This window comes from Falco naumanni, chromosome 5, assembly GCF_017639655.2.
Source record: "Falco naumanni isolate bFalNau1 chromosome 5, bFalNau1.pat, whole genome shotgun sequence".
NCBI classification, from domain to species: Eukaryota; Metazoa; Chordata; class Aves; order Falconiformes; family Falconidae; genus Falco; species Falco naumanni.
In genome coordinates, this window is record NC_054058.1 from 64,421,273 (window position 1) to 64,445,506 (window position 24,234).

General features: G+C 45.6%; 1 protein-coding gene across 1 annotated transcript in view; it reads right to left on the reverse strand.

Moving 5' to 3' along the window:
• Positions 1-24,234, reverse strand: part of SFMBT2 (Scm like with four mbt domains 2) — a 122,907-nt gene that overhangs the window by 92,996 nt on the left and 5,677 nt on the right. The window contains exons 2-4 of the mRNA XM_040595859.1: positions 16,311-16,480; positions 9,333-9,427; positions 5,727-5,967 (exon numbers count right to left, since the gene is read on the reverse strand). Coding sequence (XP_040451793.1) covers positions 5,727-5,967; positions 9,333-9,427; positions 16,311-16,416 — 442 coding nt within the window. The 5' untranslated portion in view covers positions 16,417-16,480. The remainder of the gene's footprint in view (positions 1-5,726; positions 5,968-9,332; positions 9,428-16,310; positions 16,481-24,234) is intronic.

Sequence of the window (24,234 nt, forward strand, 5' to 3'; positions counted from 1 at the left end):
TTGATGGAATGAGAGGATAACGACTGGGCAAAGAAGATTAAAAAAAAAAAAAAAACAATTCAGTATACTACTTTAGAAATAACCAGTCTCTGACAGTACAACCTGCCAAAGAAGATTTCCGAGTTTCATTTTACTTGGCTTGAGGGCCCAGCTCTTAGCTGATGTAAAACAGCATAAGCTCAGTGAATGCCTACTGATCTTCTGCAGCCTCAAGCTTTTAGGAAGTAATATTTCAGGTGAGCCTTCAGTGAAAGAGCTAAACCAGGGCCAGATCTGCTCTCAATTATAGCAGCAGAAAAGTAAACTCACCTCAGATAAATTGGTTGAGGCAAGCCAGCTCCTCACAAAGATAAAAGGAGAAGTCCACTCTGCCCATCTGATCCCTCTACCTGCACTGTAATCGCAGGCCTGCAGGCATAGTTTAAGTTTTATTTCCTCTAGGATGAGATTACCAGGGGAAAGTTGGCTTCAGTTAATAAATAAATAGATAGATAAAAAAATAAATAAATAATCCATGATCACATTTTCTAGAGAGCAGCTCTGGAAGCCCTCCTCTATTTTCAGAAACATTCTCTGTACCACTCTCTGAAGAACCTGTGGACAACCTTTGCAGACACAAATGATCCCCAAGAACAATGCTGAAAGGCAAGTGTATGGACCACATGCATCTCCACCACCACCACTCTGAGCTGTGCCCCTCAAAAAAAGCCTTCTGTGCACCCAGGCAGTCTCGAACAATGCCAAACCCACACCTCCAGCAGAAAGCGACTGCTCAGAGCTTGCTCTTCTCTTTTGTCCTGTCTCACCACCTCCCCTTACTGCTCCTGTTCACAACCCACATGCCCCATTTGCTCTCCAACCCACTGCCTTCTGCTGTAGCCCAGCCCCAGCACCTGTTCTAACCACTGCATCAATCGACGACTTCCCCTGAGCACCAGCAAAATGGAAAAAATGGCTCAAAGTTATTTCTTCAGACTACCTGTTCGTCCACCTGACATCTTGCATGCCGATCAGCAACGCAACACAGCAGATTGTCTTTTCACTGTGCAGAACCTGCTGAGTCCTCCAGCCATAAGTTTTGACATGGCCAACCAGATGCACTTCTCCCCTCCCTTCTACCAGTGATCCCAAAGAGCAGGATCTGGCTCTATGACAGATTTGGATAACAATATTTAAAAAAAAAAAAAGCAACAAGTTGTCATTTGAAGGCAACCCAATCTGCTGTGGCATGCATTTTATCTCCTTTATCACCCATACCCTGCCCAGAATCAGAGCTGGACCTTGGAGGCTGAGCTAAATTTCCCTCCTATGGGCTGGATCCAGGGTAGCGGTTTACCTGACTTGACAGACACATGAAAACCTATTTCAAATAATGACCAAATGATGATGTTGGCCTTCACAGAAAGCCTGGGCAGGCAGAATGCTCTAGGTCCACCACTCTTTATGGCTTATTTGATGAAGCAGCTCAATGAGGCTCAGCACCATGCAAGAGGGACTCATTTCACCCCAAGATCAAGCTTTTGAGCTTTAATCCTTCTTACATTGGTGTAACAAAGAAGCAAAAGCCCCTTTCCTACACGTGATCACAGTATGATTGATCATCTTGATCACCAAATCCAGGTATAGATGGTGTTCAGAGGTTTCCCCATCTGCACCAGTTAATTGTAAAATCAAAATACAGACCTGGTTCTCTCCCTGCTGTATTTCTTCACATCTCCAGTCTCCTCTGTCTCCTGGTTAACATGGCAAGCAGACTCAAGCTCACCACGCATATCTGCACACAGAAACGCCCTATTTGAATTTCCATCTGTCAATAACATTAAAGCAGAACCACCGCGGCAATTACAAGTGTACACAATAATCTTGTCGTCCAGTGTCTTTAGCGCATCCCAGAATGCATTAAGATAGTGCCAGGCAAGATTCAGCTCTGTTGGCTCAGCTGTAAATCTGCAATCTGTACAAAACCACCCGCGTGTCAATCAAACAACGTTCCTGCTCTCCGCATGGTTCACAATGCATAATTTAGCTACTACGCTTGTCAGGTTCTCCACGCCGCTCTTCCACCCGATGGTAAATGTGTTCATGAACCCAACTGTCATCAACAAAGGAAAACAGCACATGGAAATAACAGGCTAAAGGAGGCAAGAGACCTCTTTTCCTGTCACAGTTAAAGGAATTGCTAATAAGGGAAAGTTTAGTCAGACTGAAATTTTTAATGCTCAGTGGGTAAAACATCCCAAGGGATGGAGGACACCGAAAAACAACTGCATTGGCTCTGCGTTGAGGAGGAGCAGAGTGTTTGGCTAAGACACAGGAGGGGATAACTGCCGTCCCCATTTCCATGCATGCTAATATAATGGGGAGATTTTAACTAACTGATGGAAAGTCTGTTACATCTCACCCCTACAGGGCAGAAAACAAAGCCTGCTATTCCACCACAGCCTTGCCACTGTCAATGAACTTTGAAGCAGGTTGTCCTTCCTCTTATGAATGACAATTGCTGTGGGGCCTCGTCAGAAAGGATGAAAATTTCACACTCAGCAACATCAGGCAGTAGCTACCCACTGGTCTACACCACAGTTAATATGCAATAAAAAAAGAAATCTCTGTCCCAGGACGTGACTTTAGAGCTGATCAGTGCCAAAGCTACAGACCATAAGGACAGCTTCACACTTGCCTCAGCTAGTTCATGAATAAACATCCAATTCATTCAAATGAGTTCTATATTAACTAATTTAAATAATTTTCATTTTGCTTTGAATGGTAAACAGATCTATTCTGCCAGGATAGTTGAGTTTGCAATTCAAATTACACACCGATTTGTAATGAGAAAAATATAATTAATGGCAAAGCTTGAAGCAACTACAATTTTACTCCTTTGATTTCCTGCAGGGAAGGAGGGGCTGGAGGGTGAAGCTCACAGGCACACACACACACTCACACCGTCTGCTTTCATAAGGCAAGACATTTTATTGCAAACTCTAGTATTTGGCTTGGGCAGTCCTATTCCAGTGTGCTGTGCCATAATGTCATGGGAGGACATACCACCGCTTGACACTATACTCGCAGGCACCATGCTGCAATACTAACGTCACCCAATAAATAATCATGTAACAGTCTGTAAATTAAATGACTTCCTTCTATTGGGATCATAAACAATAATTATTTGGCAGCTGCCCCTTAAAAGCTCTGTGTGTGCTGAACATTAAATCAAGCTCTATTGATTTGCTAAACGGATCCGGCCCGTTTTTTCACTTCTCTCTCCCCTCTAATGAAATTCTTCGTCCTACCACTCTGTACCGTTCTTGTCTGGCATCACATTTAGAAGATGAATGACGATCAGTCCAATCTGATTCGTAAGCAGAGACGGAGCACTGTCCCGATGCTGGTGTTTTGCCCATCCAACACGTCCTTCTCGGCAGATCTGCTTTCGAACCAAACCCTTCAGCCCCTGATGAAAATGAAACCCTAGTGACAGATAACTGGCATGTCTTGCCAACAGGTATCCTCACTGCAACCAAGATGTGCAGAATCAGGCCCTTACAAAACAGGTCCATGTGATTTGAAACCGGCTTTCATTTCTTCCAAAGGTCTGACAACAAAATAGCAGGCAAAGCTAAAGATGTAAAAAACCTCCATGGAGTTCGTGGAGAACGTCCATTTCTCTTCTACCAAGGCAAGATCCAATCCGGCAGGCTGCACCAGAAACCACTCTGAGCACTGCGGTGATGTCTGGCTCGCTAAGACACATTCACTCATCAGCAAAGCAATTAAGCACAGGACAAACTCCAGACACCTGCATGCTGTAGGTGTAGCACTCACAAGCTACTTCTAAAAGCTGGTCAGAGTTCCATTCTCCCTACGGAAGACAAGGGGTGCTCCTGAAAATTCAACTTCCACCCTGTGGTGTCCCAATGGGAGCTACGATCTTTTGGAAGCCTCACCTCTGACCAGAGGCTGCGCACCCAGAGGAGCTCTGCCGTTCATGAGCATATTTAGGACCTCTCTTTTTTCCAAGTGGGAGAAGTCCTGAAGGCTCCAATCCTCCAGGCATTTTAGTTGCCTCATTCCAAAACAGAACTCAAGCCCTTAAACGCCTACATCTCTTTTGAAATTACAATGCATCTAATTTACCCTTTTTGAAAACTATACTAAGACATAGTCAGTAGAGTTTATTCACTAAGAATGGGAGTGGGGAAAAAAACCCAAACAAAACAGGGCACTTGCCCAAATTTAAGACCCTGGTATAGAGTTACATCACCCAGCCAGCAGAGAAAGGAGCTATGATGCACTGCACATTTGCAGTCGTTCAAGCAAACCAATTCACACGAAGTAGCCAGAAACCAAAGAGCAGATTCCAACATTTCCATGAAAAGCAATTGCCTCCAGTTATAAGACAATCATTATTTTCTATTACAACAGTCAATAAGATCTCTTACCCCTTGACCCTCACGTTCTGAGATTTAGTTTACAGTACTGTACACTTTTCTGGTAACATTGATTATCATCCACGTAATAAAATATAGTTTAAGAGACCAGTAAAATAAAACACCTAACCCTTTTCACATCAGCTCAATTTACTAGTGCGAAGCCAACAGGTTTCTCAGCCGTATTTGTCTTCAAGACTTCCTTTTTGCTTTTTCTTTTTTTCTTTTTTTCTTTAAGCAATCAATCCTCTGTTTATTCAAAATACACAGACCAGAACAAAAAGAGAAGTCCAGCTCAGAGCTCAGCATACGCACAGCAGGAATGTCAGCTCTTATTCAAAGACCGAGCCTGCAGCTCGCTTCCATGGGAAGTCAGGCAACACCTGCACCAGGAGGAACCGCACACCGCATGCCACACACACTGTTCTTAACAGTCACATGTAACAAAGCAAAAGAACAACTTCAGCAGCAGCCTCCTTAAGTGAGACTTTTCTTACACACATGCACAAGCTGGAGGCTAAATATTCATCTTTTCTTCCCTTGCTCCAGAATGAATGGGATATATGGCAGGAATACGGATGAGTAACAATGACAAGCATGCTTCTGCTTGGAGCTACGCAGTGGTAAGGATGCACAACTGTTCTGCTGGTGTCACAGCCAAAAAAAAAAACCCCACCATTTTTCTTAAACACTACGGATCAAATTGTATTATTATTAAACTGTTCCACATGAGCCACCCAGTCACCTACAGCTCTTGCATTCAGCTTTTCTGCACCTAAGAGCTGACAATCAGGACGTGCCCCAACCTATGACAATCAAATTTTGCTATCTTTAACCATGTGTATCTACCACTGGAATTAAAAGCTGAAAGGATCTGGCAATGGAAGGTTTTAAACTTTCAGGGCAAAACACTTGAGTGCACAGCCAGCTTCTGGTTTTGGTTACACCCAAACTGATCTTGCTTATTTTAGTTTGTTCTCATTCTGAATTCCATCCTTCCTTCCCTCCTACAAGAATAGGACACTTTTCTCCCCTAACTGAAAATCACAGCTTTATAATTTAGCAGTAAGTTTCCTTGTTAAGACAGCTTCCTATAGAAGTGCCTTCTGTTTTCTCCAACTAGGGCAAAATGCCTTTGCTAGAGGCTGACAAATTGAATGACCCATTGACAGGGGACCTGGCCCTGTCTGCATCACCAGCTGAGGATCTAGAGTACCCGTCCCAGATCATCTAGAAGTCTGGAGATTAACCACCAGCCCAATACCAGAGCATGACCCTAACAAAACACACAGAACTCACCATCTGGAGGCATCAGGACCTTGTTATTCTGTGTACACCAGCCAACCGGGTGAAGATCTGCTGTCATCACGTCACACCAGAAATCTGCCCTGCGGTCATCTCCATAGCCACAGTAACGAAGCAGTAAGAGCTGTCCACATGTTGTAATGATCGTAGCCACCCAGTATGTGTCTGGATTGCTCTTGTTGGCCACTTCTAACTTCATCCCTGGTTGGAAACTGCTTTGAAGGCTGATTTCAACCTTACAAAATGAGAAAGGCATGGTGTTACTTTTTCTTCTTTGCAGGGAGACCCTCTCCCCAGATAAGCAACATAATGCTGCCCTTAAAGAACAGCTCTGGAATAGGACATGAGATGATTTGGGTCCTTAACCCAACCACTTCCTTCTCAATCTGCCTGGGCAGGACCATTCCTACTTCACTGGCATATACCCCATCATGCAAGGTCCCACATGCTTCAAAGGGGCCCTCCAGCAGCAGTAACCTCAGATGCACTACATCTAAGAGAAGACTGGTACCCATCTTTGCATCAGAAAACTCATCAATGCCTGGGAGAAAGGTGGTGGAACTCAAATGAGGTTTCACTTCCCACTGCAAAACTCCATCAGGCAAATCACAGGACACATGCACAGTGCTAAGCACCTCTAGGAGTTAACCCAATTATAATCATTAGTCCATCAACAAGACTGAAGCACCTCTGGAGGCCTGACAAGCATCAAGGGCTGAATGCTGTACCAGGCAGACCAAGGAGAGTGTTCCTACTAAATCCATATCCAGCAGCTCAGGCCTCACCTGATTCACCCTCCCAGCACCCTAGTAAATAAACTGTGACCCATCACTGAATAAAGCAAATGGTTTGGGTCACTGTCCTGCCATCTGATGGAGGTGTCACTTCCATTTATCTCATCAGTGACAGACCACAGGTAACTTGCCTTAGGACACTGGAGATGCCAGTGCATCTCTCCTGGTACACTGCAGGGACTGCTGTTAAACACTAGGGTCTGCTGCAGGCACATCATAACGTATCTTTCAAGGACTAGTAGGATGTCTCCAGTTGTTGTTGGTAAAGAAGAGAGGGATGCCAGTCCACTGGATCAGATGCCAGACTTGTCTTCAGTAGACCACCCAAAATGTAGCCTGTTATTCCCTATGAGATGCTTAAGGACAAGTTCTAGGTTTCTTAGTGCCTTATCTCTACTGAAACCAGAGATGATAAAGTCTGGTTTAAGCCTGCCTCTGACTAACTTCTCATTTAAATGACAGGTTAAAATGCCTTTTACTCACAAAGATAAAGGTAATATGGTCTACTTGGCCACCTGAGGACTCCACAGACTTGGGGATGCCAAGTTGCAGAGAAAACACTTCTCTGGCATGTCAGCAGTACTCCCTCCCTCATCCCACTCCAATGAGTGCTACCCAGCCAAAGCCACTTATTTGCAGGTAAGAACACTCCATGTGCCTTTCCTTGCATGGGCACTTCTATCAGCATCAATGCTTGGGAGTCATGGAATAGTTGAGGTTGGAAGGGACCTCTGGAGATCATCTAAGATTGAAGAAGATCTGTTACATTTACTTCTTCATTTAGTCATAAGATAGGATCTTTGCTCTTGTGATGCTAAGGGCCCTCATAAATCATCCAGGATACATGTTAATTTGTAGTTTTTCTCCTTGTGCTTACCGTAAGTAAAGACCAAGATGGTTATCTGGAGACAACGGACTTGTGACTGGAAATCACATGAAGAGTGGAATCAAGCAGACAGATATAATCTTCTCTGAAGGCTTTAAGGTTCCTGGCCAACCCAGGGTGTTTTGAGGATCAAGTTTCAGACTGCAAAGCGTAATCACTAAGGACTGTTCCCAGCACTAACTTAGCTCACAACAACAGTCCCAGGACTGAGGTGCTGTGAGACACAGCAATCAGCAGGATGACGTGGGCACCTCCACCACCTAAAGACATCTTTAGGACTTCATGAAAGCACAAAAGTTTTACCTGGATCTGGTATTTGGGTTTGCACCTGGAGCAGAAACCTGGGAGAAGATGCTCTCTCCAGATAGCTGCTGGATCAAGGATAAACTCTACAATAATCATTGCCCTGTAATTCTCCAGTAGAGAGAATTATCGTCCCTCATTCTCCAATACTCCACTGTTGTTCAAATGGAAACAAAATGGGGAATGAAGGGTTGTATTATTTTTTCAGACATAGATGGAAGAGACATTTTCCATCACTGAAGCTCCTTACGCCTTCAAAACAAGCCAAGAAATCACCTGGAGACAAAAGTGGTTTAATGGCGTGACAGCAGCCATCCAGATGAGTATTTCTCTTAAAGTAGCAACAGGTTCTTCAGGAAGTTTCCTTTTCACTGCAGCACAACTACACTGCTCCCAAAGGACATCTCTGCCAGCAGACTAGGTATAAGGCCACCCAGAGCACCACAGCTAAAACTTCTCTCTTCCTACCAAAGATGTCCACATCCTCCAGAGCATGCAGCCAAGTGAAGCTGGGAGAAGAGCCAGTGTGACTGACAAGCAGCTGTAGCAGAACAAGCTGCTGCCTACACCTGATGGGCCAGGTAGGAGGACGAGCAGTCTATCCTCACGAGACTTGCAGCTGAGGACAGAGAACCACCATGACTTGTCGTGGCTTCACAACAAGGTATCACAACACCTTCCCAGTAGGCCCCAACGTCAGTCTTGTAGCTGAATGACAAACACATCCTGGAAAAATCTACCGATGTGGCCACACGTGCACACCCTTGTCGGTGATGAATAACTCATGTATCAGCTTAATTTCTGCCCCATGTCCTCATGTCACATCACACACGTGGAGCTGAATAGAAGAAGTTAACAACTGGTGGTGGATGGAGACACTGGTCCCAAACAACAACAGCCTTGACTGTGATGGGCTCTGCTTGGAGACAGTCCTTTCTTCAAAGCATGCTCCAATATTCTTCACCAGTAGAGACTTCAAAGACTTCAAATGCTACTTGTGCTAACACAGACCAGAGCCACAGATCATGCTGTAACTACCACAGCTGTCTAGGTGATCCATGTTCACCCAGAAGAAGCATCACCTGCCGAAGTACTTGGTTTTCATGCTTCTGAGACAGCATCTCCAGGCAGGAGGCTGAGAGATGTTTTCCTGTGGGCCATGCTGCACTCTAGTGCCGAGTGACCCCACTAGTCAGTAAACCAAGCATTAAGAAGACAGCTTCTGAGAAATGAGATACTCTTGCAAGATCAATCTCTACAGGTTGGGATGGACAACAGCGAATAAAGAAAGAGAAGGAAAAATAGATAAGGGGGGGTGGGGGGGAAGAGGGCATTAAAAGCAAAAGAAGAGCAATACGAGACCTCAACAATGGAAAATTTGAGTCAGAGGCAGAAGATAAGGAAGCGGCATAAACATGGCGCTCTGAGCTGTGCCTGCAAACACACCGAGTCTGCCTCACACCAGCTGGGGGGCTATTCCCACGAGGGCTGTCACATGCATGGAGGGGTGATTTCTCCCAAGAATGGTCAGACCCCCATCTCAGTTCTCCAGGGACCCCCTGAAAACCAGAAGAGGGAACACGCGCAACACCAGCAAGGCTCAGAGCAAGCACGTACGTGTTTGAAGGAGGTGTGGGGAGCAGCGCTGGCTCCTGTTTCCTCCAGGAACTCATCCCAGTTGAAGTCTGCATCCTCAATGCTGGAGCCCTCGTCTGTTCAAAAGAAGAAAAAAAAAAAAAAAAAAAAAAAGGAAAGAAAAGCAGCCTAAAACACATCCAAAGAAGGCAAAAGTTGCGTCAAAGAGTTCAGGATGACAATAGCAACCAGTTTAAACATCAACACCAGGGAAAACAGAAAGCTTGGTTTCTTGGTTTAAAAATCTGTGCTGGTGATCAGCTCTTACCACACATCCAGCAGACTTTGGGACTTGAGCAGCCAACAGTTTTGAGACCAGAAATGACTCTGCTTTCCTGGCAGTAAGGGAACAAGCCCATCATACTGCAACAGGCACTTATGCTCTTGCACTTTGTATTTGTATTTGAGGACTCTCTGCAAGGGAGGTGGCTGCCTGTCCACTGTCACAAGGGCACAATGGCCTTGCTCACGCCCCAGAAGTGGGTCACCCAGCACCGTTAATTACAGCACTGTCCTGGTGATAACAGTAGAAGCTGCTTCTGTTGGCTGAGCAGTGTGTAGAGCAAACACCCAAACCCTTGGGCTGGGGAGCCCCATTTTCGATCCTGCCACCATTTCTCCCCTTCATCAGTATCCCTCCACCCAGACATCTCAGCTGAGGCCCCCATGCCTTCCTCTCCCCACAAGACTGAAGTTGCTTTCCCCCAAACCTCCCAGCACCCCTCACCAGACCACCTCTGCCTTCCTGCTCTCTGCGCTCCTCCGTGCCCCATTTCAGCTCCAGGGCTCTGCATCCTGCCTCTCCCAGCCACACTCCTGCCCCACACGATCCCTCCCCACAGCGAAGGACTTGACATGACTGCTCTTTTATTTGTTTCTTTTTATAACAGCACTGAGTAGAGCAGAGCTGAGGCCTCAAACCCTTGCTGAAACACACACAGCAATAATTAAAAATAAATCTTCTTTCACTTACAGAAAATCAGCCAAATCTGATTGTTTTCATTTTGTTCCCAAGCAATCTCGCAAAGCCAGTTTCAGCCCCAGAGCAAAAATATTTACAGTCTAGCAACAAGCTCTTTGCAACAGGCATTTATCAGGCAAACTCTGCAAGACCCTTACCTGCCCAAACATTCATCAGCATGGTCATGATGTAATTAAAGTGACTCATGACAAACTGAATTAAGAAACCTCCCCAGACAGTTTTATGAAGAAAACGGCAGGGTTAATTTATTGCAATTATTGCTACAGGTCTCCATTTTTCAGGACCAGAAAATTATGCTGTGCAATGGGAATCTCTCATTATTAAAAGGGGAAGACACAGGTTTTATTTGCTGCCTATGGAGCCAGACATACATAAACGAGGGGGGAAAAGTGCATCAGAAGAGGGTTTTTGAGATAGAGCTGGTGGAGGCTAAAGACCTGTCTGGGAGTTCAAAAAGGAGCACTGACCTGTCAGTGCTATTAAACACTTTGCACACTGCTGCATCCAGTCTAAGGTCTGATTCCTTGCCTCAAACTCAAATAACCTGCCTAAATATGAAGATGTAAATTGATATTTACTCCCACGATGACTTTTCAACTCAGCAAGACAAGAAAAAAACCCAAGCCCATGATTACAACCTGAAAACAGAATAATTCAATGTAGAATAAGGGACGGACTTTGTTTTGTTTCTTGCAATCACTGCAAAAACCTCCAGGCATAGAAACTGGTTCTGCTTGAGATATCTGACCCAAAATGAGGGGTTTGTTCATTCTTGACTGAAAGATAAACCACAGCTTAAATCACAAGGTAGGAGCTTGGTGCAAAAACTGCCAAGAGTTTCTCTCAAGTATATCACGCAGGCAAGCAACTTAGATGATCCGGGAAATTTTTCAGCCTTAATGTCTGCCACCCTGTAGAGTTAATGTTTCAGAGAAGAGCCAGGTCCAGAGATTTCAAAGGGTGAGTCTCTAAAATAAAGCATATTAGTCCATCAGTAGATGGGCAGATACGGTTATCCATCCCTGGCTTAAAATTGCTCTGATGCTTAAGATCTTTTTACCCTGGGGCACAACCAATCTCTATCCCACTAAAAGTTAGAAGCATCTGACAAGAAAAGCTAGAAGTGCATCCCCTCTGCCTGGCTTCTCCCTACTTCTGCATCCATCTGCGCTTGTGGCGTTGGGACAGGCTGCTCAGCAATCCCGAGAACATCTTCATTTCAGGACACCTGCCACAGACAGGACATTTCCAGGTCAGCCCTGGGCTCTCTTCTCTTCTGCTCATGTACTTCCATCTCAGAGCGTGACCCATTTCCCTCAGCCCATGATGCCCTCTGTACATTCCCAGTTTTTACTCCTGCTTTTTGCCGTAACCTGCTGGATGACTGCAGGCAAGCATCTCCTTTTCTCCAGCCTTCCTTGGCAGTCTGATGGGAAGGGGCCATTCCACAGAGCAGTGGAAGCAGAGTTTTTTAGGCAGTTCAGTATATACCCTCCAGCCCTTGCAGTCAGCAATGCCTCCAGGGTGGCAAAATCTTCTCCAGAATTTGGCAGCAGCACATTAATTATGTTAGCATTGCAGATGATGCCAATTATGGATGCAACAAGTCCTCCTGTACTTCGTAACCGTATCACCCGTGACCTATTCTGCCACATGGCAACACGGAGAGACTCACCAGCAGGTTCGTTCACATGCAGTTCAGCAAAACTCACAACAGCACCTGCCTAAAGAAATATCACCCGCATCTCTCTGATCTAAACCCAAAGCAGAGAAGCTTCAAGACACCAGGAGGAGGCAGCGTGCCAACTGCAGCCTTCCCTCCCTGTCAGTTCATTTCTCTCTGACACACCATAAGTCTCACTCGTCTGCCGTGTTTTATCTGTGGACTTTATCAGGAAATTACTTTTACAAGGTCTGTAAAAATAACGTCAGAGTACTCATTTATCACAGCATCAGTGTTTTATTTTTCTTCGTTTTATCACGAAGGATTCTGAAGGGACTCTAAGTTTCTGAAATGTTTTTTCAATGGACTTTGTTCCCTCTAGGAATCTGGCAGAGGGGCATCCAAAGCAGAGGCAGCATCGCCCAGGGGTGAGAGCAGCCCAAGGGACCCAACCCCATCCACATATGTAACGGGACTGTGCACAAACTTTCTCATCCATCAGGAAAGCCCTACTGTTGAGCAGCAGAGGCCACCCTCTTCCCATCTTCTCCCAACTGGTGCCTGGAGGTCCCCCAATTAAAAGGCAGAGAAATTCAAAGGCTCTTAATATACGCCAAGGAAGACTGTGTCCGCTTCAGGAGCGGTTATTGCAAAGCCAATCTGCTCGCCACTCCACAAGCCATGTGCTCCAAGAAAGCCCTGGCTCTGCCGGAGAGCTGCAAAACCCCAGGTGCCAACATTTCACAGAGTATCCTGCGAGATGATAAATTTGGCATTAGGCCTATTTTACATATCAGCTCCCTTTCAATTACTGCTCCTTAGCCCCGGTGCTCGCTCTTAACGAAAGAGTCAAGGCTGGGTAGCCTACACTACGGTGATGTACAAACAAGCCCAGGATGGCAAATAAAATCAACAAGTCATCATCTGTGAGCCTCTCAACGGCTTTAAAGTGCTCATGCACTGACACTATAAAAACACAACTGTTCCAGCTGTTCACAGCCCCCTGGGATATTTGGCTGTGGGAAATAAAGGGGAGAGAAGACCCAAAACCTGTGGTTCCAGAAACACTGATTTTTCCCAGGCTTCACTGAAGGAGCACGTATTTGTGGCAAATTGCTCAGCCATCTTATTTACCATGAGCAGACTTTTTGAGTGAATAGAGAACTGAAATGCTTTAGCAGTTAACATACCAAGCAAGGCAGAGGAGTGAACCTGATTAAACACAAACCTCCAGCACTGCCCTGGGAAAGTCACCCAGATCCATATCCCCAAAGACATTTAGGCACCACAGGCCACTTCTTCTCATTCCAAAACTAGTATCTAGGGTTGTCCAACCGGATTTCATCCTAGAGGCTTCTGCCTCTCTTCCGTAGATATAAACAGATCTAATGGTGACTAGATCAGCCTGCAGATGTCCACTCTGGAAACGTCTGAATTGGAGGACATGAATCCCACCGCGAGAGAGGGGTCTGCATCATATAAGCAACAAGGATTGAGGTGTTCCCCTCTGCTCCAGCTAGGGCTAATTTTCTTTATCCTCAGTGGGAAGCAACACGCAGCTCGAGATGGCAACTCAACTCAAAGGCAACCTGGCACCTGTGTTAAAATGGGTCTGGAGCTGTATCCTTCTCCACTGCTGATACAAGCAGCACCAGATGACTAGGGTTTGTAAGGTGTTTTAAGACACCTCAGCTCCAGATTCAGATGTTTAACTCTAGAGTACCCTCAGGAGCCATCTCTATGAGTTGCACTACAGAAGGGAGGCTCCTTCTTTTTCATATCTACGGGAGAACCCAGGGCAGTATTTATGTTCTTACCTACAGTAACATAGGAGTGTCTTGCTTCCTTTAGGTGGGATGAATCCAGGTTTCTCATCACAAGCCCTCCATACCTACACATCCTCCCCTTAACAGAGACAGTACACTTTGCCTCCTCCTGGATGCCTAGAGACGTCCATTAGATGAGGGCAGCCATGTGTGATGCATCCCCCCATTTAAGTTCCTATCACGCAACTATTTTTGGTTCAGGGGTTTCCTTGAGACAAACATCATTTCTAAGCAGTAGGCTGCATCTTTCTTCTGTAAGCATGTCTAGTTCCCCTTTGAAGCCATCTGAAAGAATCAGAACCACTGCACATACCATGGGGAAAAAACAAAACTTTGGCTGAGCTAACAACCCCACAGCACAGGAAAGTTTCCACCTCCCTGTTTCCCATCTAACATGCCGAGCTTAACAGCCCAACTGAACCTACAAGCATCATGGCAAGACCAAGTGGACTACCCTACATCTCAAACAACGTTTTCAGTGCAACACAGCCAGTTTGCATTTTTTATAGGACATTCCTCTCATTTTCCTCTACCCCTGCTGACCTGATCTCTTAAAAGCTCACCTGCATTTCCATCTCCACTGCACAAGCATGATTCAGTTGCTTGCTAAGAGCTGCCCAAGTGAGCACTGGCAACCTACTGCCAAATGTGCCACTTGTTTATTACCTTCACAGCAGAAGTTGTAGAAGATGGTTGCATTGCTCAAGGGGCTGTGCAAAACAGCCCATCCTTCCCCTAAAAATCTTACAGAGTCACCTCAAGGACCATAGCCCATAGTTTCACTGGCATGGTCTTACATTGCTGTGAGTCTTCCCCTCAACTCATTAGTGAATGCGGCAAAGATTCAAAGGCCGGTCACAGCTTTCCAATGGGTGGTGTCCAGGGAAACAAGAAAATCACTGAGCCACTACAAGAAGCAAAGAAATGAAAGGCTGGGTGCCCAAAGTTCTGAGGTGCTGAGGGAGGAACAGCAAAACGAGGACCAGAGACACGGCTTTGCAAAGGGCTTCCGTAGAGTACTGACCAACAAAAGCACAAACAGCACCACGGGAGAGAAAAGATGCAAAAGACACTAAAGGCAAAGTATGCAGAGTTTTTAAGCAGTCACCCCAGCACTGCTACTGGTTGCATTCAAGTAGTGTTGAATCAGTGATTCACCACTGGTGAGGGCACCTATTTTCAGGGAAGGAGACTTTAGGCAGCCCTTTAGGAGGTCCACCTGCAAGCACAGGCTTTCATCTACCATTCACATCTCAGGATCCTCCTGCAATAAACAGCTCTCACAGAAATATAAGTGAGTTCTGGAAAAGCGTTCAAGCACACGAGCACCAACACCAGCACCACAATGCAACACCGAATACTTTAGTACAGATTAACTGACTGACAGCTCAGTGTTGTTCTCCACAAGTTCATCAGTTGAGCTCTCCCATGCAAACACAGACCAAGGATGAAGTTGCAAGTTATAGCTGAACCAAATTAACAATTCATTATTATGTTTTTTATTAATTTATTTTTTCTATATATAATAATATATAATTAATATATTAAATTATAATAGTCCCATAAAATGGGACCTGGGAGAGGTCCCATTCCCACCAGCATGTGCTCTGGAACTTCCTCCAGCCAGTTCAACTCACAAAGCTAGCAGGTAATTTTTAATTAATAAGCTTTCTTTTTTCTAGATTGTTTACCTTTCTGCTGGGTAGACTGACTCAGCCCAGGGTGTGGTAGGCGACAGAAGGGGTGCAAGAGAAGATGTGGTATAAAGAGGGATCTCCCATTTTGGCATCAGAAAGAGATTGGGTCTAGCCATATATGCAACTTCACCACGAGACACAGTCTCCTCCTGTTAAGGCTAGATATGGGAAGTTAAAGCACCTAATTCCAGCAGAAGACACCAGAAACTAGCACTTACTCTTCTGTATCTACCATGATGATCCCCAAATTTAGCACAGTGACCTCCCACCTTTAGGTGCCCATCCCAGAGCATTACAGAGCATCCGGCGATACCCGTGAGCACAAGGACAACATGCAACCAGCTCTCCACCAGCTGCTCTAACGTTTGCGAAGCCCTCTCATCTGAAGCACTCTAACTGTGAAGGAAATGAGCGTGAAGGTCAAAACAAACAAGAAACGCTGTGATTTCTGAACGTTCATTTCCTCTCTTTAACCACTTCAACAAATCAAAAAAAGGGTGGGGAAACTGGAAGGACACAGTGTGATGTCCTGGAAAAAGTTTTCTGTTGCTTTTTGTTTAAATTTTGCATAGCTGCTCTACACCATAGAAGAGATCCAGAAAAAGGAAAGCTCAAACTTCCCAACCCGTCAAGCGTGGGACACTGTCCAATCCTCAAGACTCAAAAAAGGCCTTCCAGGTGTACAACCATTCCCAATGCTCCCCTGGCAATGTGGCTGTCCCTACCTCCAACAGAGATGGGTTGGAGGGCCATCACAGTGAAGACAACCCATGGGGGTGAAGGAGAGCTCACCTGAATCAAACTGCTCCCTGCTGCCGTTGGCCGGGCTCTGGCCCTTCTCTGGGGAGAGATGCTGGGTCTCTCGCATGGTGGCGATGAAAGACGCCCTTGTCTCCATGGTTCAGAGGAAGAGGCCTTGCCTTCCTAATTCATCCTGCAGCAGGGAGCGCCTAGAGGACAAGCTAAAAGAAAACGAAAAAAACAATGAGTGATTTGTTCTACTGACACCAACCCATTCCCTCAGCCTTTCCTTTTTTTTTTTTTTTAATTGGAAATATTTTTTTTTAGTACTTAAAGGTTTTGAAGTTATCCCATGTTGACTGCAACCCTTCAATCTTGCTCTCTCCTCCAAGATGAAGCTAGAGTTGGATAAGGAACCACAACGAAGTAGCAATAATATCATAACAGTCATAATAACAACGAAGATAATGAGGCAATAAGCAGCACCCACAGGATTGGCATTGCAAAGTTCAGTCCAGCTACCTGTACCGCCAGCAGAGAGGGAAGGACCAGCCCATAAGGTGGCACAACCAATGCCCAAAAAAAAAAAAAAAACACAAACAACCAAAAGGAAAAAAAAGAAAACAAAAGGCAGGAAAGGCCAATCCAACCGTCCTCCCGCAAGTCCAGCCCTTGACTCCTAACTTCTTGATGGCTAACACTGCGTGAGATACATCTCACTCCAGAAATATTGAAATTTCCGAAGGGGGAATATTTGTGATCATGAAACGGAGGGAACACTGAAGGGAAAAATCCTTGGGAGAGACTGCAGTAACTAGAAAATAAAGTTCAGCATGCAAAATGCAGATACCCTAGTGAAATAGCACTGGCTGCAACTGTTTTTTGCATGAAGACTGACCTAAGGTAACTGCACCAGTTAGTGCCATGCAGGGTAGCAAAGATTAACTAAGGAGGAGATTCCTCTCGAAGGAATGAGCACAGTAAATACAAAGTGGAATAAAAACACACAGAGATGAAAAATGATATGAGGAAGGGACTACAGACCAACTAGATCTTGAGCCAGACACCAGACTAAATGAGAACTGTATTTCTAGCTACAGTAAGCCACCAGACAAGCAATACCCAGAGAGACACCTTTAGGAGTAGATTAAAAAGAACTCCAAAGTGAGCTTTTCAGTAAAGCCCTCTGAGATGGTGATGAATTACAAGGTGTCAAAGGAGGACTGAAAAAGAGAAACCAAGAGCTCAGGTTATGAGCACAGAGGGAACGAGCTATTCACACAAGATATGCTAAAGCAAAGACAGATGGTACAGAAAGTGTATGTCCAGAATATACCACGTGGAGGACTGGTCCTGCTTATTAGTGGATGCCTCCAATGCATGCATGACAGAGAGGATGACGCTGGCAGCACCACACAAAATGCTCTGCAAGAAGTGTGACTAAAAGTAGGGAAAAAGTTTACTGCCAGAGGTCAGGCAACGCAGGAGGTAATAAGGTTGTAAAAATACTATGGGATTTTTTCAACTTTTACTACTCAGGACGCATATTCAGGAAGACCAGACATGGCGGCTATAAAACAGAAAGAGGGAGAGTGTTCTGTCATAGGTTCCTCGTTCCCACTTTTTAAGGCTGTTCCAATGAAAACTGCGAGGAAGAAATGGACACACATGAGCAGTCATAGGAGGAACTGACCCAGATGGGGAGCATGTCAAATGTAGACGTTATATCCATGAACTGAACCATGGTGGGATGCTCTGCTAGAGTGATCACAACTGCGTTGTGGTGACTGCAATTAAACCATGGCTGTTTCACAAAGCATTACTGGTAGAAGCAAATTACCAAGGCAAGTGATACAACCCACAGCTGAAGCTTGTCTGGGCAGTTAGACCCCCATCAGCAATTTGTGTTCCCCACCCCAAAGGAACCTGCTAATAAAAGAGAAAAAAAAAGTGTTTTTAAAAGAGGAGACCGTAAACCAACTCAGAGCAATATGCTTGCTGGTCTCTTTGCAAAGCGCTTAGTATACTTTGAGCACTCCATAAATAATAATGATCACTTCCCCACTGTGATGGCCACTACAGCACTTCATCTTTATTCTTTGTTGACATGAGACTTGCTAATGAATTAAGTGTATTATATACTATGTGTATTTTGAGTGCAGCTAACCTCAGAACATATATATCACTCATCCCTAGTGTATATTAAGTTTCAATTAACTATGAAACTAGAAGCAATCAGTCTATTGAAAGTCAAAAAACACTTCTCCTCTGGTAGAGAATACTTCCGTAAATATCATTAATAATAAATTCGTTAAGTATCAGGATTTTACATCAAGCTTGTTAAATTGCGAGAGGAGGGGAGGAGTCAGCTGAAGCTAACCCTTGCATGGATTCAGCTGTTTTCGTTTTTGCCTAGGACTAGACAATGATGGAAAGTAATCTGGGTCTACTAAAAAAAAAAAATTCAGAGGAGGGAGAGAAACAGATCAATTTAAACACAACAAATCAATCACTTCAAACAGAACTCGGTGGTAACAACATAAATACCAAGAGGAAAGATAAACCTCTTGGTAGTGTAGTTAAATCTTGTGATGCTCCTATGATGATAGGACAAAGTTATGAGCTGATGAAAAGCTGAAAGTGCCCAATCAGACAACGAGAGTATTTGCTGCTTCTTGTGAGGTTCAAGCCCCAAATCTGCCACCAGACCCACGAAAAAGGCCTGTTTCCCCGTGTCAGGGAGTTTTCCATCAGAAATGGAAAACAAATGGGAAAACCAACAGGAACCTGACACAAAGGTGTCTGCAACACAGCTGGGATCCGTCTTCGGTGGCCACTTCTGCGGCTGGGCTTGAGCCACTTCGATTAAAAGGGGGCAATGCAGAACTTCTCAGCCAGGTTCGACAATGCCATCAATATTTTTGTTGGTCTAACTATCCACTCTAGCTATGCACAACTTACTGTTCTTGAAACGTCATGTCGAGAGCAACTGCATCCCAAGAAAAATGGATCTGTCAGAGGCCATAGCTTATCCTCTTATTTTGGGAATAACTAGTTTACCATTTACGGCAGGAGAGTATTTAAGTGTTTTCTCAATACTATGTGACAACAAGACCACCTTTATGCAAACACCAGCTTCAAGATAGCTCTGAGTCGTGGTGTTGATATAACTAACTAGCAAATAAAGCTGACATAGGGTATTAATTTTTCACTTCTTATTAATTGCTGCTAATTAACACTTCAAACAGAGTCCCCAGCCATACTGTTAACAGTAGCACAGCGACTGGCCTGCAATCATCAACATTAAACAAGCAGCACACACTACCGTGCTCCCATTTCTCTGCCAGGCTGAAGAAACATGTGCCCACTGGAAGCCAAGTGAAGGACCACAAGCCACACTGCCAGCACATAAACCACAGTGTGGGAGACAACAGCACAAGAGTCTCAAGGTGATACTACGCTAGGCAGGAACACAAAGGAAAATATTGTGAAATACATTTGAAAGAGGAGGGAAGGGGGAAAATTCCCTGGTTTCAGACCCCTTGTTCACTGTTTCTGCACAGTGGTGGTTCAAACCCATCCGATTCTCCCCCCATCCAGCTCCCATTCCCCTGGTATTTAATTCAGATCCAGACTCTTAATTCACAGGCAGAAAAAGCCAGCCAATATCAAAAAGCACCTCTTTTATTTCCTCCTTCCCACGGCTGTCAGTCTCAGCCACACCATTATTTCAAACATGCTGCCTTGTCATCTGTATCAATATTGGCTCTTTGTGTAAGTGCCGGCATCAGCTTCCTCGCATCATTTCGTATTTCCACCTCCTGCCGACTCCACCCGGCTTCTCCTTCCTTTGGAGTAAGCCCCTGGAGGGAGGGGTCCCACACACACAGACCCAGCACCCTAGGGCTCTCCCTTAAGAGTTATCCCCAAGAAACTTATTTTCTCCCTCTAATGTATGCTTGGTTAATTGGGACTGACATAAAAAAGGCAGGCTCCTGGAAGAGAGGATGCAAAAGAGATCCTACATCCTTGAAACCTTCTGCCTGGATAGTGCATCGGTTGTGCCAACGTAACGCTGAGTCCTGAGCAGTGGAGAAGTGGAAATCCCACTGCTTTCCTAACGACATGGCCCCTGCCTCCAAAATTCACTTGACACCCATTGACTGGAGATGGTCGCACGTCTCGGTGAAGAGCCACTTGGTGAGAACAGCAGGGCCGCAATAAGGGCTGCCAGCACAACCCTGCGCCCCTCATGAAGAGCCCCTACCAGGGACATGCCCCGTGGGAGGGTGAGTCCATGGGCAGCCCCAGGGCTCACTGTGTTTCCAGAGCTCAACCCTAGGTATGCTGGGATACAAGGAATCCACATCTCTTCTTCCAGCCAAGCTGGAGAGAAGCTGAACACGGCACGGCCCCAGCAGACTTCCTTGCTGTGAAAGTAAAGGCATCTGCTGGTATCACCCAGCCCCTTCAAAGCCAGGCACTACCATGTGCCATTTCATGTAGCCTTTACCATTTTCAAGCCTTCTGCAGGACCACAAATGAAAAAGCCACTGCAAAGAGTTCAAGGGAACCGTTTGGGAAAAATGAGACCAGATCCACCTGCCTGAACAATTGGGAAACTCCAGCAATAGGTGCTGAGGCTCCCAGGGAATGAGACAGGACTGTGCTCAGACGTGCCCTGCCTCAACCCAACCCTGGAGCTGAGATGGTGACTCCAGTTGTCTCCTCTTCTGTTCTACTTCCAGAACACTTCATTTTTCAATGACCCCACTAATGTCTCTCACCTGGCCACATGGCTTTACACCAGGTAAAATGGGGGCATCCAGGTCCGAGCAGATGGAGCAAAAGCCTAGGTAGGACACAGGTGATACCAGACCGGGTCCCGACTCCACTGATGACTTCACGTTGGGGTTTTCCAGCACAGCAAATCCCCATGAAACAGCACTACAAGAAATGATGCCCACCAATCCTACCCACCTCAGGTGGGATCTGCCTTACCTAGCCAACCATCTGCAGCTAACCGAAAGAAAGCATCTCCAAAGGATAATCAGTGTGGTCCAAGTTGGACACCGGAAATTCGGATGAGATGAACAACCCTCTGAGGATGCCTGTGCTTGCACAGCACCTGGTACAATTTCAGACATCCGAACGTGCCAGAAAACAAACTGAAGTGAGATGCTCAGATGCCATATGGTACCGGCCCTGTATGTGGAGCAGGGTGAAGGGTGACTCAGCCCCGTGGGACTAGATCTAGGATGCACTGCTGGCGGCAGCCTGCCACAATATTTACACACCCCTGAGCATCTGCACAATGCAAAAGGAGGCTCGTTTGGAAGGGCTATTGAAAACATCAAGGAACAGCTTTCACCTCCTAGAAAAAGAGCCTGTCTCTCTTCTCAGACAAAGTACCAGCTGGAAACCTCTTAAGGATTACTTCTTCCAAATTCCTGTCCTTTTTTTTAATTATTATTATTTATTTGAGAGCTTCCCTCACCAACTGTTTTCACTTATATCAAGTGACAACTTCTCTTTCATTTTGAACACCCCACAGGATTTTACTAAGGGCAAACTACTGCTTTGCACAGCGCTGGGTTGGTTCAGATGTGCTCTGGGGTGGAAGAAACAAACCCCATCTAATACGGGGAATTAGGAATGTTCTCAATATTCAAATATATAAAAAACAGCTGAGTGGGGAAAAAGTATAAAATCTATTTTCCACGTTCTTGGTAGATCAAAGAGGAAGGCTCGGGTTTAAACTGCAGGAGGGGACATTTGATTTGGGCGTGAGAAGAAACTGCTAATAATGAATCTGGTGAAGAAGTGGGACAGACTGTGGGAAGGGCACAGAGCCTTGATTTCTGGAGGGGTTAGGATGCTGATCTACCCAGAAACAGATCTTGGTACAGTTCATCCTGCCCTGGGGTAAGAGATGGTCTTTACAAGCCACAGAGATTCCTTCCATGCCTCCTGCTCCAGCCACTCAACAGGGTTGATCCTTCTGCTCTTGAAGGCAAGCATCGGCACCATTTGTGCAGCAGCACAGAAAATAAATGACTAAGCCTGGATGGAAAATATGCAAAAATGGGAAAATACAGAACCATCAGAGCAGGGACGGTCGGGATTGTCCATCCTGAAGGGGAAGATGGACAGGAACCGAACTTCTCTGAAGATGCACAGCAGCAAAGAGATTAGGCGAGGTGGTGACAGCCCTCCGTAACTCAGCAGGTCCTTGCTCTCCTCTCTTCCTGCACCGGTGCCAAACGCCTCAAACCTCTTATGTCAACAGAGACAAACCTGTTTCACAAAGCAATTTTCTTATCCTCCCTACCTGGCATACCCCAGAGTCCAAGACACACACAGAGATAAATAGCAGTAAGATAAGGTAACAGAAAGTAAAATAAACCTAATTAGAGAAACTAACTTGTTTACAGCAAAAAGTCCTGCAGTATTAGGCAAGAAAAATCAACAACAACAAGAGAGAGACAGATGACAGGCAGGCACACAGACACGGGTACACATCCCCCTCTTAGCTGCCCTGTGGGTAAATGTAACCGAAGGACCTAGAGCTGGACTTAAGCAAAAACCTGCCACAAACTTCACCGTGGACTAGATCAAACCTCCAAAATTAAGAGCGCTTTTTCATTAAATTTCCCTTGTCTTGAGCGAGCTGGATGTTTTATAACCGAGGGCTAGAAGGCACCACTGCCCTGCCTGGACCCCTGCCATCGCCTCTGCTAACACTGGGCATCCTCACCTTCAGCATCCCACAGAGCACATGCGCATGGCACGATACCACCCTCAGCACCCACATTTGCTAGCTGGGGGACCCTCCCAGACTCAGATGCCAACAGCTAGATCCAGCCCCAAACCACCCCACAGCCCTGCCACCAGCAGCCAGGCAAGGCGAGCGACTGCCTCTCCCTTGCCCCAAGCCTGCACTACTGATGCTCACTCCAAGCAGCTGTAAAATCCCCTCCTGTCACAGCGCTGATATTTTCCATCCTCTTTCCATAGGTAGAAATGTCAGCGTAAGGTGTCAGGCCAGGGTGACTGAGGTCCCCATGTACTAATCCTTCTCATTTCCAGCTGTTCTGTTACCTACAAGATGGCTGTCACCTTCTCCATGTTTCAACAGGCAATTCCCACCATGCAGACCCACCTTGGTAAAGCACTTCTACCCATGCTAAGGACCCAACATACACCAACTACTTTGGGAACACAGCATATTTAAGATTAGGCATCTTCTAAAGCTCTTATCTGAATCAGGGCCATGAAAAACACCAACTCAATATCCGCAACCCCCTTTACAACAGGCAAAAAAACTGCTGGGAGCAAGCTCAGCAGCAGCATGCTGCTGCAACTCCCTGTCTTCTCTCACCTCGGTGTTCGAAACAGAGCTGAAAGGAGGAAGCCTTTTAGATGGGTGACTTGAACACACACACGCAGCCACTTACCATCCCGCAACATCTCATCTGATGCTTATCATCTCAGAACGGCAGCCATGTGGATCAAAACAAATCAGTCAGACCCCCTGACCAGGACCAATCAGCCAAGCGATAGGAGTCATCCAGCAGGAAACACAAAACACTGTTTTCATGGACTTAATTTAGGGCCCAATCCAGAAATCCCTCATCAGCCAAAACTCCCATAGCCCAAGGCAATCAGTTCTGCCTTCTATGTTGTGATGCTTTGCAAGCAGGCAGAGCCGTTTTCCAATTAAAATAAAATAAAAAATTTTAAAAAAAACCACAAGATGCAAACCAGAATCCAGGAAACATCTGCCATCTGATTCCAACACTTTTTAGGAAAAATGACATTTTAGGTCTTGGCGCTGTTTGGTTCATCGAAACAGCACAGCTGATCAGCATTTGGGCTTCATCCTACACACGCTTACATCTCTTTCAGTGCTCCACATCCAGAAGCAGCTTCACTGACTGGCAGGATCTGCCAACACAAGGGGGTGGGTGGGTGG